Here is a 16751-nt window from a genome sequence, read left to right on the forward strand (position 1 = left end):
CAAGCAGCCTTTCCCAGTCCCTCCAAAACATTTCCCACAGCCACTGGCACAACCCTTGCCCACTGCACAACTTAATGTGCCAGAACTTGCTTTTCAGGTTCTACTAGCCTGTACTCCTTCCTCCTCCTCCTCAATTTAAAAAAAAATCAGCTATCCAACAGCACAATGACTCGGAAGTCACTTGCAAATCTAGCTGTCACACTACCAGGTCAAATCAGGCATCAAATTGTGAATTGTCTGTCAACCTGTATGGGACTAAGACAATAAAGTTAATGTAACTGCTGGGTTGATGCTAATCACAACAACTAGTGGATTCTGGACTGTTGAGTCAATAACACAAATTCACCATTAAACAACCTCACCAAGCTTTGGTGTGATGCCAGCAGTTTTTGTTCGTTTCAATGTAACACTGTAAACTCAAGCACAACACCCCTCTTAGATCTGTAGTCCAGAAAGAGCTGTGCAGATATACCAAGGTATGAAGAAATGATGGTGGCTAAATCTCAGAAGGTTAATAAAGTATATGCATCAATGAGGTTACATCAAGCATAACATGGAAAGGACCCATCGTTTCTGTGAAGGATCATAGCTGTAAAACTAGATGTGTTTCTTTTCCCAATACACTGGTACTTGAATGTGCCCAACGTAATCCTGGGATAAGCAGGATAGATTAAAGGAAACTGGCTGATAAGATCATATTGAAGCCTTTTGGCTTGGATAATGGTTCCAAGAATAAAACGGCAAGTGTAGCTAAACACTGTTATCTGCATGTCTAACACTGATCAGATCATCAGGAAATGAATAATCACGTTGCTTTATCCTTGCTTTCAACAGCCACATAAATAAAATCAATGGACATTAGAATTAGTTTTAAATAAATAGGTCAACCTGCTCCGAGTTTCGATTCAACACTATGTAGACCGATTTCATGTTTACAAAAACACTACAATCAATCAATAACAAGCTCATGTATTCTTGCTGCTCGTTAAAATAGGGACATAAGAAATATTGTGGAACAATTTAGTGATATTTAACCCCCCAGACTTGAGTAATAGCAATTGCCAGTAATGGTTACTGTGATTTTCTCTCACTTCTTCCACAACAGGCCCACAATATTTATAAGATGAAGTAAAATAGGCACAGAACCCCAACCATATAATTTTCTCTTGAAGGCAGTCAATCATCTTCCATATCCTAACTCGTGCTAAGACCAGTGTGCCCTGTGCTCGCTGAACTCGACTCGCTCCCAGCTTGGCAATGCTTCGATTCAAAAGGAAACTTCTCAGTCTAATTTTCAAATCACTCCATGGTCTCACCCCTCCGTATCTCTGTAAACTCCTCCTGCCCTACAACCTCCCAAGAGTTCTGCACTCCTTTGATTCTAACCTCTTGCACATCCCCCACTGTAATAATTTCACTATTGCCAGCCATGCCTTCAGCTGCTTAGGATGTGGAATTCCCTCCCTATGCTTCTCCCTCCTGCTTTAAGACATTCCTTAAAACTAACTCTTTAAATCAAGCTTTTGATCAGCTGTCTTAATATCTCATCAAGGAGTTGCCATCTTTTACATGAGACGATGAACCGAGACCCCATCTGCTTTCATAGGTGCATGCAAAAGATCTTTTAGAGAAGAGCAGGGGCATTATCCTCTGTGTCTTGGCCAACATTTATTCCTCAATCAATATCACACACAAAAAAAACCCAATTATCATTGTTAAACGCAAGCTGGTGCCACATTTCCTACATCACAAAAGTATTTCATTGGTTTTAAAGCGCTTTGGGATGTCCAATGGTTGTGAAAGGCACTATAGAAATGAAAGTCTTTCTTTTCTTTCCCTCTATCCTTCAAGATCTAGCCAACTATCCTGGTCCTGTTCATATAGATCACTCTACAATGCAACGTGATAACACTGTATGCAATGTGTCCTGCAGTCCAGGGCCCATACTTGTGAAACTGCAGCAGCTTGTAATTATACAGCAACCAGCTATCTTCAAAACAAGAACCAAATTGCCATACTAATTAGCCAGTTATGATATGGTGTGCACTTTGAATGCAACTGATTCAATTTTGTAACTATTCCAGTACCCTAATTAACATAGAAACATAGAAAATAGGAGCAGGAGTAGGCCATTCGGCCCTTCGAGCCTGATCCACCATTCATTATGATCATGGCTGATCATCCAACTCAATAGCCTGTTCCCACTTTCTCCCCATATCCTTTGATACCTTTCACCCCAAGAGCTATATCTAACTCCTTCTTGAAAACATACAATGTTTTGGCCTCAACTACCTTCTGTGGTGGCGAATTCCATAGGCTCACCACTCTCTGGGTGAAAGAATTTCTCCCACTCTCTGGGTGAAGAATTTCTCCTCCTCTCAGTCCTAAATGGTCTACCCCATATCCTCAGACCCCTGGTTCTGGACTCCCCAACCATCGGGAACATCCTTCCTGCATCTACCCTGTCTAGTCCTGTTAGAATTTTATAAGTTTCTATGAGATCCGCCCTCATTCTTCTGAACACGAGCGAATATAATCCTAACCAGCTCAATCTCTTCTCATGTCAGTCCTGCCATTCCAGGAATCAGTCTGCACTCCCTCTGTAGCAACAACCTCCTTCTTCAGATAAGGAGACCAAAACTGCACACAATTTTCCAAGTGTGGTCTCACCAAGGCCCTGTATAATTGCAGCAAGACATTCCTGCTCCTGTACTCGAATCCTCTCGCTATGAAGGCCAACATACCATTTGCCTTCTTTACTGCCTGCTGCAGCTGCATGCTTACCTTCAATGACTGGTGTATGAGGACACCCAGGTCTTGTTGCACATTCCCCTCTCTCAATTTAAAGCCATTCAGATAATAATCTGCCTTCCTGTTTTTGCTACCAAAGTGGCTAACCTCACATTTATCTACATTATATTGCATCTGCCATGTATTTGCCCACTAACTCAGCTTGTCCAAATCACACTGAAGCATCTCTGCGTACTCCTCACAGCTCAATCTCCCACCCAGCTTTGTGTCATCTGCAAAATTTGGAGATATTACATTTAGCTCCCTCATCTAAATCATTGATATATATTGTGAATAGCTGGGGTCCCAGTGCCGATCCCTGTGGTACCCCATAGGCACAGCCTGCCATTTGGAAAAACACCCATTTATTCCTACTCTTTTTGTGTCCTGTCTGCCAGCCAGTTTTCTATCCATCTCAATATACCACCCCCAATCCCATGTGCTTTAATTTTACACACCAATCTCTTAGGTGGGGCTTTGTCGAAAGCCTTCTGAAAGTCCAATTAAACCACACCCACCGTAAGAAACTGTAAAGTTATGACTCCCCTAGAATATATTACAACCCAGTTGTTCAATATAAGAAACAGGAACAGGAGAGGAACATGCAGCCCCTCGATTATAAAAATAGAAAATGCTGGTAAAACTCAGCAGGTCTGACAACATCTGTGGAGAGAGACACAGAGTTAACGTTTCAAGCCCATATGACCCTTCTTCAGAACTACAGCTCCTCAAGCCTGCTCCATCATGACTGATCGTCGACCTTAACTCCATTTTTCCATCCACTCCCCACATCCTTCAATCCCCTGAGGGATCACTGACAAGGGGTCATGGGCCTGAAACGTTAACTCAGTTTTCCCTATCCACAGATGCTCCCAGACTTGCTGAGTAATTACAGCATTTTCTCTTCCTTTTAATTTTTAAAATACAGAATTGCTCCTGATCCCTACACAGTTAAGTCACGAACGCTGTTTTGGAAATTGAACTTGTAAAGAAATTCTTACATCAGACACTTTTTACTGAGCATGGCCACATGGAAGGATCTATTTGGCATTAGAGCAATTTAGCTGCTTTGACATGGAAAGGAAATGCAAAAACCATCAAGGGGAAAAAATACAGCCTTCCGGACTGAATATTGAATTCAACAACTTTAGGTCGTGAGTCCCCTCCCCCATCCCCACCCCCTTTCTGTTTCCCCCTTCTCTTTTTTTTTTCCCAATAAATTATAAAGATTTTCCTTTTCCCACCTATTTCCATTATATAAAATAAAAAAAAACCCACTAGAGCTATACCTTGAGTGCCCTACCATCCATTCTTAATTAGCACATTCGTTTAGATAATATCACCAACTTTAACTTTAACACCTATGTGTTCTATTGTACTATTGTTGTTGACATCTTTTGATGATCTGCTTCTATCACTGCTTGTTTGTCGCTACAACCACACCAACCCCCTCCACCTCTCTGTCTCTCTATCTCTCCGCCCCCCACACACACACCTTAAACCAGCTTATATTTCAGCTCTTTCCTGGACTCGAACTCAAGTTCTGTCGAAGGGTCATGAGGACTCGAAACGTCAACTCTTTTCTTCTCCGCCGATGCTGCCAGACCTGCTGAGTTTTTCCAGGTAATTCTGTTTTTGTTTTGGATTTCCAGCATCCGCAGTTTTTTTGTTTTTAAGGGGAAAAAAAAGATGGTTTGGATTCCTGCGTCATTCCAGATACCAAATTGTCTGTGTTGTTTTTCCAGAATTTTAAGTGACAGCACTTTTTATGCAGCTGCCTAAATGTGCTGCACATGCAATGCTAGGAAATAGCTGAACTTGGGCCCAAAATTCCTCTTAACACAAAATGGGAGATTGATTTGTATTTTCCATGTTAATTAACAGCAGACATGCCATTACCAGGAATGTAATTTGGCTAGCTGATGGTTAATAAAGTACAAAAATTGTGGAGGGGAAAAAGGTGAATTTAGGAGATTATAGGAAAAAAATCCCACTGTAATATTTTGTAACCCTATCCTGGTCTACTAATAAGCACATAGGTGAAAGAGACATTGGAAAGTAGTCAAGGGAGAGTTGGAAGAAATGTCTATCTATATAGAAATCATATGTAAATTTCAGAACAGCTTCTTACTAAGGGAGAATGGGGATGAGGTTAGTTGCTTAATTCAAATTACTGGATATAGCAGTTACATTTTGAGTGCAAATTCTGTCTACGCAGTGCGCAGTGTTTCAATTCACCAACACACCACTCACTCAACTTCAGTGTGAACTTAGCTGGTAGCAGAACCTAACTGGCAACTTGAACACGTCGATTTCAGGTTCACACGCGGGATGTTGTCAGAATGCTCAGAAAATAGAAGGTTTCAACTTTTCAATGTCACCAGACGATTTAGCTTCATGTCCCGGACTCTGACTGAACCCCGGGATTGAAGCACTGGTCGCAGCTTTTGAACCTGTTCTACCAATTTCCACCCCCCCCCCCCCCCCAAAAAAAACCCCAAAGTACGGAAGAGGCGAGCGTTCACAACTCCCACCAATACCCAGCACCTTGTGTGGCACACAAATCTCAAAAGCGTTAAGCAACATGTACTCACCATTCAGCCCGTTGGGGATGCTCCTGTGATGTGGGGGTCCTGAAAGGTCATCGGTGGATCTTTTGCTGGGAGCCCCCTTGTCCACAGCTTTGTGGTGATGGTGATGGTCAGGGCTGCCGGCGCTGCCCGTGCTGGAGGTGCTGCTGCCGTCTCCCACGTCCCTGGTGCCCGAGCCCCCGTTCAGGTGGGTCAGGCTGGTCTGGCTGTCGATGGAGCTCCTGCTGCCGGCGTCGTTGCGCTCCTCGTCCAGCATCAGGGCGATCTCCTTAAGCTCTAGGTTCTCCTTCAGCAGCGCCTCCTGCTTGGCTTCCAGCTCCCTCAGCTTCTGCTGGTAGGTGGCCACCTCCTTCCACATCACGCTGGCGGTGAAGCGGCCGAACCTCTGCCACTCCCGGGACAGCTTCTTGCCTTTCTGCCGGTCATCGTCCAGGAAGCAGCAGAGCTCCCGCAGCTCGTGGTTGTCGTCCTGGAGCCGCTGGTTGATGTCCTTCAAGCCCCTGATCTCATGGAGGTGAAGCTGGAGCCGGCGGTTGACATCCTTGATCAGGTTGCCATGCTCCAACATCAAGCTCACCCTCTCACCCTCTGTCTTCCGGAGCCTCCTCACCAGCTCCGCTTTCCCCCATTTCACCAACTCCTCGTCTGGTATCTTACTCAGGTCCTCTCTCGATCCATCCGGCGAATTTTTAGCCATGTCTTTTTAAAAAAAATTTTTTTTTTTTTAATTTATATTCCAATCTCTTATTTTTTTTAAAAAAACAATCTTCCTGTTAAACCCCCTCCTGCGCTTTACCTCCTCGTGTTGTAGTAGGAGCAACTCATGCTGACCCAGGTCAGTGCTGAGGAATTATCCAGCAGCTTGGCAGCCACTCACTCAATGGCTTTTTTTGGGGAGGTGGGAGAGCTTTCACCAACTTCTCTACAAAACAAAAAAAAAAGTCTTCCAGTAGCTGGCAACGGATCCGAATTGGGAAAATAAAAAAAGAGGTGGGGGTCGGGGGGTGTGTGGAGAAAGACTTCAATAAATGGTTTCAGTTCTCCGCCTCAATTGCAGCCTCGGTGGGTTTTGGCTTTCCTTGCCGGCTAAGATTTCCGGGCTGCCTGCGGTTGGTTGTTTATATATATTTTTTTAAAAAAACTACACAGTGATGTCAACTGGTTTGTAATTCTTTTTTAAAAGGAGAGCAGCGCATTCCTGTCGCAAGAGAAGGGGTATCCTGTCGAACATGGACGGGATGTAATCCACCTTGTGCCTCCTAATCGCGATGTGTCCGCCCGCAAACAGCATCGAAGCCCTTCCACCAACAGAGTCACTGAATCCCTCTCCACTCCCTGGTGGGTGGCGGCTTCAGGGTACAGGCGATTCCAAAGTGCAACTGGTTCCTCAGAATCGATACTGGTAACAAAGAACTTCGGCTTCTCTTCCACACACAACACTCTCTCTCTCCCTCTCTGTCTCTCCCCTCCCCAGGAGAGGAATTTCAGCAATCGCTCAATGCTGTTGCAAGTTCTTCCACAGACTCTGGCCGGCACCCCCCGGGAATCCAATCAAAGTGAAAGCAAACAGAATTAAAAGCAGGTAGAGAGAGAGAAATTTTTACAGAGTCGCCGTCACACACACACACCACACACTGGGCTAGGCTGTCTCTCTCTCTTTCTCCTCCCTCCACAGGCTACGCTTTATCACGTGTGGGTGGCAGGCTTACACCAAATTGTATCACTTATCCCTGCAGCCTTATTAACCATTTCACAACCCCCGCTACCTGTCAGCAGATATCATGTTGCAAGCCAATTGTGCGGCTGGTGTAAGATAAAAGCCCTGCCCGGACGAGTGACGGAAACGGATCCAACAGCAAGTTTCAAAAAGAGAAGTGGGTAAAATGCCTGCCAAAGGGAACTGTGGCGGTTGTATAGGAGACAGCGCAGGAGAGTGGCATTTAAATGGCCAAGGACCGAATGTTCTTCTGTGCCGTACAGTTCTAAACAAATCTTCAGTGGTTTAAAATAAAACACACTCTTATTTGCCAAAATCTGCTAGTTACTTAGTTTAACATAAATTCCAAAGTCGAGGTCACAAAGTGCCGAATTCCTGAGTTCAGTGATCATTATTTGTCCTTGGGAGAGGCAGAAACTATGTGGTCGTGGGTGGGGGGGTGGGGGAGAGGAGGTTATCATTTACACGTCTTAGTCTCAGTCTCTTGCCCTAATCGCTGTGCTGTGCCTGTTACTTAGTGATTCACACGAAAGGAAATAGCGTGATTAGAAAGCTGAAATCGGACCCCACAAGAGTCAGATACACCTGTTGCTTTAAGAAAACCCTGCTGTGGATTTTGCAGTTAGACTTTACAGGGGCTTTTTAAAAAAAATCCTGTGTAAGGACAAAGATCTGATCACCTTCCTGCTTTCCTTCCGCTAGCTGGGATTATTGAATTCCAGTGAAGCCCAACGCAAACTGGAGGAACAACACCTCATCTTCCGACTAGGGACTTTACAGCCTTCCGGACTGAATATTGAATTCAACAACTTTAGGTCGTGAGTCCCCTCCCCCATCCCCACCCCCTTTCTGTTTCCCCCTTCTTTTTTTTCCCAATAAATTATAAAGATTTTCCTTTTCCCACCTATTTCCATTATATAAAATAAAAAAAACCCACTAGAGCTATACCTTGAGTGCCCTACCATCCATTCTTAATTAGCACATTCGTTTAGATAATATCACCAACTTTAACTTTAACACCTATGTGTTCTATTGTACTATTGTTGTTGACATCTTTTGATGATCTGCTTCTATCACTGCTTGTTTGTCGCTACAACCACACCAACCCCCTCCACCTCTCTGTCTCTCTATCTCTCCGCCCCCCACACACACACCTTAAACCAGCTTATATTTCAGCTCTTTCCTGGACTCGAACTCAAGTTCTGTCGAAGGGTCATGAGGACTCGAAACGTCAACTCTTTTCTTCTCCGCCGATGCTGCCAGACCTGCTGAGTTTTTCCAGGTAATTCTGTTTTTGTTATTGAATTCTGTGGTGTGTGTGTGTGTGTCGGTATCGTTACATTGGATCGGCTTGTATCGAAAATAGAATGAATTTCCCCGGTGCACGGGGTGAGGGCTACAATCCATTCCAAGCATAGCTTTACCGATCGATCCCCCTACATTGTTGAATTTCAAACTTTGGAGACTAAGTTATTAGCCGTATTTTGCTGCAAGGTTTCTTGGAATAAGATTGATGAGTACATGATTTATTAGGGAATCAATGAATACCCCGGGAAGCAATGGGGAAAATCCATTCGTTGGTTCAATTGTGACAGCGGGCCAGGCTTTGAACAGGATCCCGATGGCACTTTCTGCATTTAAACTAATTGTCAGAAGATTACTCGGAGGGACTGGGGAGACCAGATGATTTTTTTTACATAGCCAATTGTTATGAATGCGGGGAATGGGCGGCGGAAGCTGATTCAACATTTACTTTCATAAGGAAATTGGATAAAGACTTGAACAGGAGAACATTACAGGGCCAACTAAGGGGAAAGAGCAGGGCAGTGAGGGTAACTAGCTAGCTTTAACAAAGAGACAGCACGGGAACAATGGGTCCAATGGCCACTTTCTGGGTTGTACGATTCTATGAAGCGGGAGACTGGCAGGGAAGAAATAACTTCACTGCTCAAGGAGTTGTGAATGATTTCTTAATTTGCCATATCCACAGCTAAGATACTTACAGGGAAGTGTCACCGTTTATTTTGTGAGTTCTTCTGTTTATTTCTCTGACTGCGATAGAACCTCTGCATTATTTCTGCGAATTTGGGCTTCACCATATTTAACACTGTAACAAATTGCACAGTGTTGAAGCTATGCAGAGATACTCTTTTCTTGCCCTGGCATGAACAAGGTGGCTCAATGTTAACCTTGCCAAAATGTCAATATTAAAAAATAACTTCAAAACACTGATAACAGCCGCTGCACGTGTTACACAAAGGGCCGCAGCTAGTGGTTGGATATCGTCAACATTGACATGGATTTCACTTGTTTTAATCCACTGCCGTTAAAGATTGCAGCACTTCTTCACTACATGGGGATGGCCAAATTAGACTTCTTTCAGCCAATTGCCAGGCTTTTGCCTTTCATTTTCTGTAATACTTCTGCAGCTTGATTTGCTCGACATTCTCCATTTTCACCTCAGACATCCCTTTCTCCCAGTAAAGTATTTACTGCCTCCCATCCTCCCATTCCCTCTGGCATGGCCCCCATCCTTGGTCTGTGAACTCCAAAGGTGGTAAACCAAGGGGTGCCTGGTGCAGAAATGGTTTAGCCACCCATCATCAGGTCTGGCTTGGACCTCAGCACCTGCAGGCAAACCCACCCACTACTTGATGCTAGATAGATTTTTGTGAACCAAATGGATCAAGGGATGTGGGGTAAAGGTGTGTAAATAGAGTGAGATCACTGACCCCATTGAATGGCAGAATAGACTCGAGGGGTTAAATGACCTATTCCTATATTCCTATGCACTCAAGGATCTTCCTGCAGGGCATGGGATAATCTGTGGCTTCCCCCTCCCCCTTCTAACTCTCACATGCCTCCCTCACCTCCAACAAGTTCAAAGAGATCATGGACGTCTTTGTCCAGGCCAAGCCCTGACCTTGCGTCTCTCTGTAGCATCTCTTTCATGCCCACTCTTCAGGCGCTGACCCTGTTCGCCAACCTGCCATGAGCTCCTCAATGCTGATCAGCCTGTTGTTGATTTCCAGCCCTTGTACTTTTGAATTATTAATAATCGATTCACAGTGTGCGCATTGGAAACCCGCAGGCCAGTTTGTAGTCTCGCTGTTGCAAACCCAACAAGGCCGGAGTCAAAGAAATCAAGATGAGTGATGGTTTTCATGGAATATTCCCTGAAAACCACACCAATACAGCCATCAGCAGGGTCTAACTTGACTTCCTGCATTTTAGAATTGGAAGCTGTGAGAGCTGGTTGCAGTCTAACAGATGGATATAATACCTGCAGCATTAGAAGTAAAGGGGCCTGGAATTGCCCTGAAATCACCCATTAGTGTAATTAGTAATCAAAAATCTCTGGCAATTGAGTTTAAAAAGGCATGCCCTCATGTACTTTTTCACACACATAAAAGAACACTTTTGCAGAGAAATAATGAGGTTATAAAGGAACAAGAGAAAAAGTTGAATATTTATCAATGGCAATAAAATATAATTCAAAATAGCATTTTGATGGATTTTGTATTTTACATTGGCATCCCCTGGTGGACAAGAATAGCAATGACACTTAATGGATATCCCAGCTCAACATTTTGCCCTCGCTTGGTTGCACTTATCCCCATCTGATTGTATCCAGAGCATCTCCAGCGAGGACTTCTCTTGTAGCCCAATGGCACTCCCAAGTATCTAGCCCTAGCACTGTCCTCCTCCTCTTTTTCATGCTATCCCTTTCCCTTCCAAAAAAATCTGATGAACCTCATATCTTCCAATCAATACCTTTATTATCTTGAGCTGTGAAGCTATATTATTATACACAAAGGAGGAACTCACCTGAATTGACAAGGCCTTAAAAAGCCATTATTCTACTTGGTCAGAACCAATATGGGAGTCACTTGTCCGTACAATGCATAGTGGCAACAGATTATTTTCAGATTGGTACTTAGCATAAATATGTTGGATTTTTCTGATCCTTGCTTGGATGCACAGAAAACTTTTCAGAAGCATTTTTGCTCATCTCACTCAAAGCTCACTCTCACACCTCTTTCAGTTAGCAAGTGCTGACAAGTAGACACTGTCTTAGAAATGCCAATTTCAGTGCGAAATGCCGATGTATGTGCATGTGCAACGTTCCACTAGAAGGCGAACAGCAACTACCGGGAGTTAAAATTGAGAAGCTGGGAAATAAGTAGAGTTTTTCTGCTGTAAATACATCAAGGCTGCCAATTTTTCTTGCCCACTAATTTTGATTCATGTTATTGGGTCGGTCTTATATTTCAGATAACTCCCCCTTGTCCAGCAATATGTAATGCATGACTCTGCCCTTCTGTAGAGGAATAGTAATGGATTTGGAGCTATTGTATGAGATAGACCTAACTAATTACCATTATGTCCTTAGGCCCTGTCTGAGAACTCTACAACTCAACGTGATGTTGAAGAGATCACACTTCACATAGTGGCAACAGATTATTTTCAGATTGGTACTTAGCATAAATATGTTGGATTTTCCTGATCCTTGCTTGGATGCACAAGTCACAAAAAGAGGCATAGACCTGACGAAGTTCTCCTTACAGATGAACTGGAAGAACTGAGCCTACACTTGGCAGCAGGTCCATCACTGCTATGGAAATATGGCAGAAAGGAGTATGCACAGTGAACTACTGTTGTTTTGAGTGCTTTCAGGTGATGAGGAATTGATCAGTACTGCACCCATTATTTCCGGATGAGGAGGAAGTGGGGTGGGGAGTCAACTGGAATATGCCATTAGCAGCTTTGGAGGAGGATCTAGCACCAACCACAATGGGATGAAAGATGGAAATTATTTTGATAATACCTGACAAGATGGAAAAAATGAACTATCAGCAAATAATGGACAGGAACTGCAGTCAATATTGAATTCAACAATCTTGGATCAAAACCAGTGCTCCAACCTTTTTAGGTAGCACATTCTGGTAATGATTCTGCTTGTCCTATTACCACTCCTTTTGCAATGCACCATTTAAGCATTTCTGCCTTCTACCCTATCACAGACCATCTGTTTGATCTTTCACCTCTTCCTCCACTTTCCTACTTCTGTACTTGCTTAAAATCTGTTACATATGTAAGTTCTAATGAAACTTTAACCCTGTTTCTCTCTCCACACGTTGGCCGACCTGCTGAGTATTTCCAGCATGCTCTGTTTTTATTTAAGCCTGAAGTACTGTCTGCTTCATTATGAGATTTGCAGATCATTAATATGTCAGCATCATTAAGCACTGCAACAGCAGTAAGAGATGCGATTGGTTGGCCCAAAGGTGATGGGCGCTTGTGTAACGTTATGTAAATACGAAATCCACATGCATAAACAGCTGCCAGTTGTCAACAGATGTAAGTCATTCATGGCTGATGCTCATGAGAGTAGGTTTCGCACATGGACTAGCTCAGTCAGCATAGGGTTCATTCTTGAGTGATTTGTTTGTTTGTCTGTATCCTGTGAGTTTCCCTTCCTTGATTGAGTTGCTGGAGCAATACAGTCAGTAACTGTGAGTATTCAGGCTCATGCATTAACGGAGGCACCATATGGCATTTTTACATTACTGTATAGAAGTGGTCCTGAGGGAGCAGTGCTGCAACCACCTCTCCTTTCATCTTTCTTTGCACTGCTGCTCACAATCATGATGGGACATTCTCAGAGCTAAAAGGTAGAGATTCTGGCTTCTGGGTTTTGGATTTAATTGGAGACTCACCACTGGCAGCTCTTAAAAGCCATGAAAATAGAGCCGCTTTTATATTTGGCTTGTTTCAATTTTAACTGCAGGAGATCTGCATCCGAACATTTTCAATGCCAAAATCCAGCTCCTGTGATTCAGCAGCTGGCTCGGGGAATGACAAAAGAAACATGAGCTGGGGTAAAGGGACATGGAGGGAGCAGCAAGGTTGCCAACCTGCCAGGATCACCCTCAGTCTCCAGGATGACGCTGCAGGCAACCTTGGGGCAAAATCATTGGGGCATTATGAAAAAAAAAGTTTACAAAAAAAAACTGACCATCTTTGTTTATTTGTTACAAAAATCTTTGGATAAGGGGAGAAAAGATTGTTTTACTGACAGTCAAAACCATTCAATCTCGTAATGAAGAGCCCATGGACTTTTCAGAAGGGATGGGAAAGCAGCTTGCTGTGGGCAACTGGTGTGTTGGGACCAACCGTAGGAGTGCAGGGCCGCGGTGCCACAGAGGTGGGCACAGAGAGCAGGAGTGCAAGGGCCGGGTAGTTGGAAGCAGGGCGTCATGCAATTACACCTTGTGGAACATGCCTGACAAGATTAACTAATCTTATTTAACAGTTTAAATATCAGGAGTCAGCTCATGGATGCTAGAATTTAGATTAAAACAGCACCAGTGAAAAACAGTCCATCGGGTATCAACAGAACCTTGGAAGTTGAACTGTTTATGCAACGGCAGCTGATTCCCTTGTCCTACCACTCCGTGGTATCAATTGAACACTATATCTGTGTAGGATCTGAATAGCGTCTATGTATGGGAATCTGAAAACTGTATAGGTATGGGGAGCCTAGTACTGCATTTGCATGGGTATCTGAATACGGCACATGAATGGGGGTCTGAAGTTCATGAAACTCCATCTAATGACAGAAGTGTACAGCTGCAGGCCTGACTGCCTCACAGGTACCGGGCACGTATCTGGGAAGCTTGGGACTGGATGTATACAGGATATGGGGATTTTCCAGACTTTGGGTCCTGGGCTGGGGTGGGGGGTAGGGGGGGAGGGGTGGGGGTGGGGGTTTGGAAATGGGGAAATAGGATAACTCAAAGCGGGGCTAATTTCTCCGCCGTGCTGGACCCAGCCAGGACGGTGAAGGGAAGGGGTGAGGGGCAGACGAGGCCGGCTTCCACCATTGATCCGAGACCCAGAGAGCCGGGGATCAGTGTGCCGTGACCTGGATATGATGAAGAGCAATGCACGATGGAGATTGTTGTTTCCAGGACAGGATCCGGTTTTTGGGTCCTTCCGAATTTTGGGACACAGGGTAAGCGGGCCGGGACCTGTAGTCATAAAAAGAATCAGAGACTTGTATTTATACAACACATTTCATGATCACTGGATGTCTCAAAGCGTTTTGAAGTCAATGAAACACTTCTTGAGGTCTAGGGCAGGATTTTCCACACCTGTTGGCGTCGGGTGTCAAGGCAGGCATGAGCGGATAATATAGCAGGAAGGCCAAAAATCAGTTTCATGACACCATGAAACCAGTTTGCAATCATCCGCTCCACCCATCAATGGTGGGCTGCGTTTCCTGCCGCCTCACCTTCGGGACGTCGGTGTAAGGTATCTGCATATCATCATCGACTCAGCTCACCGGAATCATCCTGCCACGTCAGATTTACCACATCAACAGGAAAACACGCCGGTGCACAACACGGCTTGATAAGTGTGACGTGCAGCCGTCAGGACTTACTGCCAGGGCCTTGTTCACATTGCGGACATCCGAGGTACAGAGGTGCTGGAGGAACATGCATCGCTTGTTGGGTGTTTCTCATGGACATGGTTCGGTTGCAAAGCAGTTCACAGAAGGTGTAAGGTCACCATTGAGAGTCTGCTTGGGGACATCAGTGTCTTGGACATGGTCAGTTATGGATGATCATTGAGGGGGTGGAGAGGAAGGTGTAGGTTGTACTGGGAGAAGAAGGTGTACTGGGGGGTGGGGGAGGAAGGCCTAGCTTTGACGGGAAATGAAGGCGTGTTGGGGGGGTGATGTTGTGAGGGGGGGAACGATGGTGTCACGGGGCAGGGTGAGGTTGGGGGTGGGGGAACGATGGTGTCGGTGGGTGTAAGGTTGGGAGGGGGGAAGGAGTACAGGGGAGGAGACTGTAACGGGGGAGAAGAGTGTAATGGGCAAGAATGTGGCAATGGGGACGTAGGTGTAAGGGGGGAGGAAGGTGTAAGGAAAGGAGTCCAGGTGGAGGAAGGAGTCCGGAGGGGGGAAGGAGTCTGGAGGTGGGAAGGAGTAGGAGGGGAGGAGGGAGGAGGAGAGGAGGAGGGAGGAGGAGGGAAGGAAGGAGTAAGGGTGGAGGAAGGAGTAAGGGTGGAGGAAGGAGTAAGGGGGGAGGCAGGGGTAAGGGTAGGGGATGTCCAGGTGAACGTACAAGGGAGGGGTCTTTGGAGTTGATGACTGCCTCCTGGGGAGTGACATGATGGTGGGCATGGTAGGAGGGAATGGTGAGAATGAGAGAGAGTAAAGTGAGGTGGTAGGGTGGGAGGGTGAGGGTGCGACAGTAGTGGTAAAAGAGACGGTGAGGGTGATTGGTGGGCACTCGGGGCAGGCACGGACCCTGTGGGTGGGAAGGAGGAGGTCAGAGAGGTCAATGTGGATGGGGGTGGGATTCTCAGGAAGGTAAGGAACATGCAACTTGTTTTGGGTGCTGCATGGGAGTGGGATCATGGGTGGGCAGAGATGCAGGTCAGCTCAGATGGACAACTGAAAGGGAACCCCAACAGGCAGCATTGAAAATGTTCAGGACATTGAGATGAGTGCGATGGAGGGGAAGGATCCACATGTGTGGGAGAGTGTTTGCATAAAGCTCCAAAAGGCCCTGCCACACACACACTTCTCCCTCTAGAACCACTCATGGGCTGGCTGGGTGCAGTTCAACTGCTAGATGATGGGATGGGGTGGCGGGGGTGTGGATGCAGTGGGAGGATTCATGAAGCCTGTCAATGAAGCTGAAAGACACCATTACACATTATTCAGCGAAAGTGAATATATTTTCAGATTATGAAGTGACAACCACCCGTGATCAGAATTTCTTAATTTTTTTACCCCTAACACTTCTAGATGCCGCCCAACATCTGCAGCAGGGGTGGAGACAGCCTGTGCAATGGTTGGCCCTGCTGCCTCTGATGTCTTCGGTGTGCATCCTCTGGAGGGCTGAGGCTTTGGTGCCCCCAGCTCGCTTTGGCTGCCCTCCTGTTGGCAGCTGCTCCTTCTGCAGTGACACAGGATGAGGTTGAGTGGGTTACAGGCAAAGGGAACTTGGAGGGAGAGGACAGCCTCTGAGTGGATGATCCAGGGGTGCCCAGCTGCTGTTGCTCCTTAGGGCACTGAACTGACTCCTTGAGGGGAAGGAGCATTTGGAGGGACATCGAGGTGCCCTGGTTCCCTCTCGCATTGCCACCACGGGAAGTTACCCACGGCTACTGTGATGTAGTACAGGTCTGCGCGCATCTCCGCAATCAGATGGACCAGGGTCTCCATGGCATCCACCATCCTTTCCATGGAGATCTCCATGTGCGCACATATGGGCATCTCTTCATCAGAGAACAGGTGGACACACTCCTCCGACTCGTGCACCATTCTGTTGAGGGCTTCCAACAGCTTTGTCTGATGTTCCTCCATCTTCAGCTGACTCTCCATGATGAGTTGGAACGCCAGATCCAGAGGTTCATCATCTGACTCAGACTTCACAGATGTCCCTTCCCCAGCAGTCCCCTGAGTGCCAAGGGGCTCGGCAGAACTTGCCTCCTCCTGCTGTGGACACGTGTCCGTGTGGTGACCACCAGATTGGGAACCCGAGCCTGTTCTAGATCTAGGTCCCATCAAGGTGTGTGCCTCTGCGTTGGTGGGGGGTCTGGGTACATGTTGTGACAGGTCTTCCAGGCTGCTT

At 45.8% G+C, this 16751-nt stretch overlaps 1 protein-coding gene across 7 annotated transcripts in view; it reads right to left on the minus strand.

Annotated features, from left to right (window-relative positions):
• LOC121292622 (coiled-coil domain-containing protein 85C-like) overlaps positions 1-7039 on the minus strand; it is a 275315-nt gene extending 268276 nt beyond the window's left edge. For 6 of the 7 annotated variants that reach the window (XM_041214837.1, XM_041214836.1, XM_041214834.1 and 3 more), the window contains exon 1: positions 5385-7039. In XM_041214837.1, the coding sequence (XP_041070771.1) occupies positions 5385-6078 (694 nt within the window). In that variant the 5' untranslated portion in view covers positions 6079-7039. The remainder of the gene's footprint in view (positions 1-5384) is intronic. The other variant, XM_041214832.1, reaches the window with a different exon arrangement.
• Between the last annotated feature and the right edge of the window lie 9712 nt (positions 7040-16751).

This window comes from Carcharodon carcharias, chromosome 20 (assembly GCF_017639515.1).
Source record: "Carcharodon carcharias isolate sCarCar2 chromosome 20, sCarCar2.pri, whole genome shotgun sequence".
Lineage (NCBI taxonomy): Eukaryota > Metazoa > Chordata > Chondrichthyes > Lamniformes > Lamnidae > Carcharodon > Carcharodon carcharias.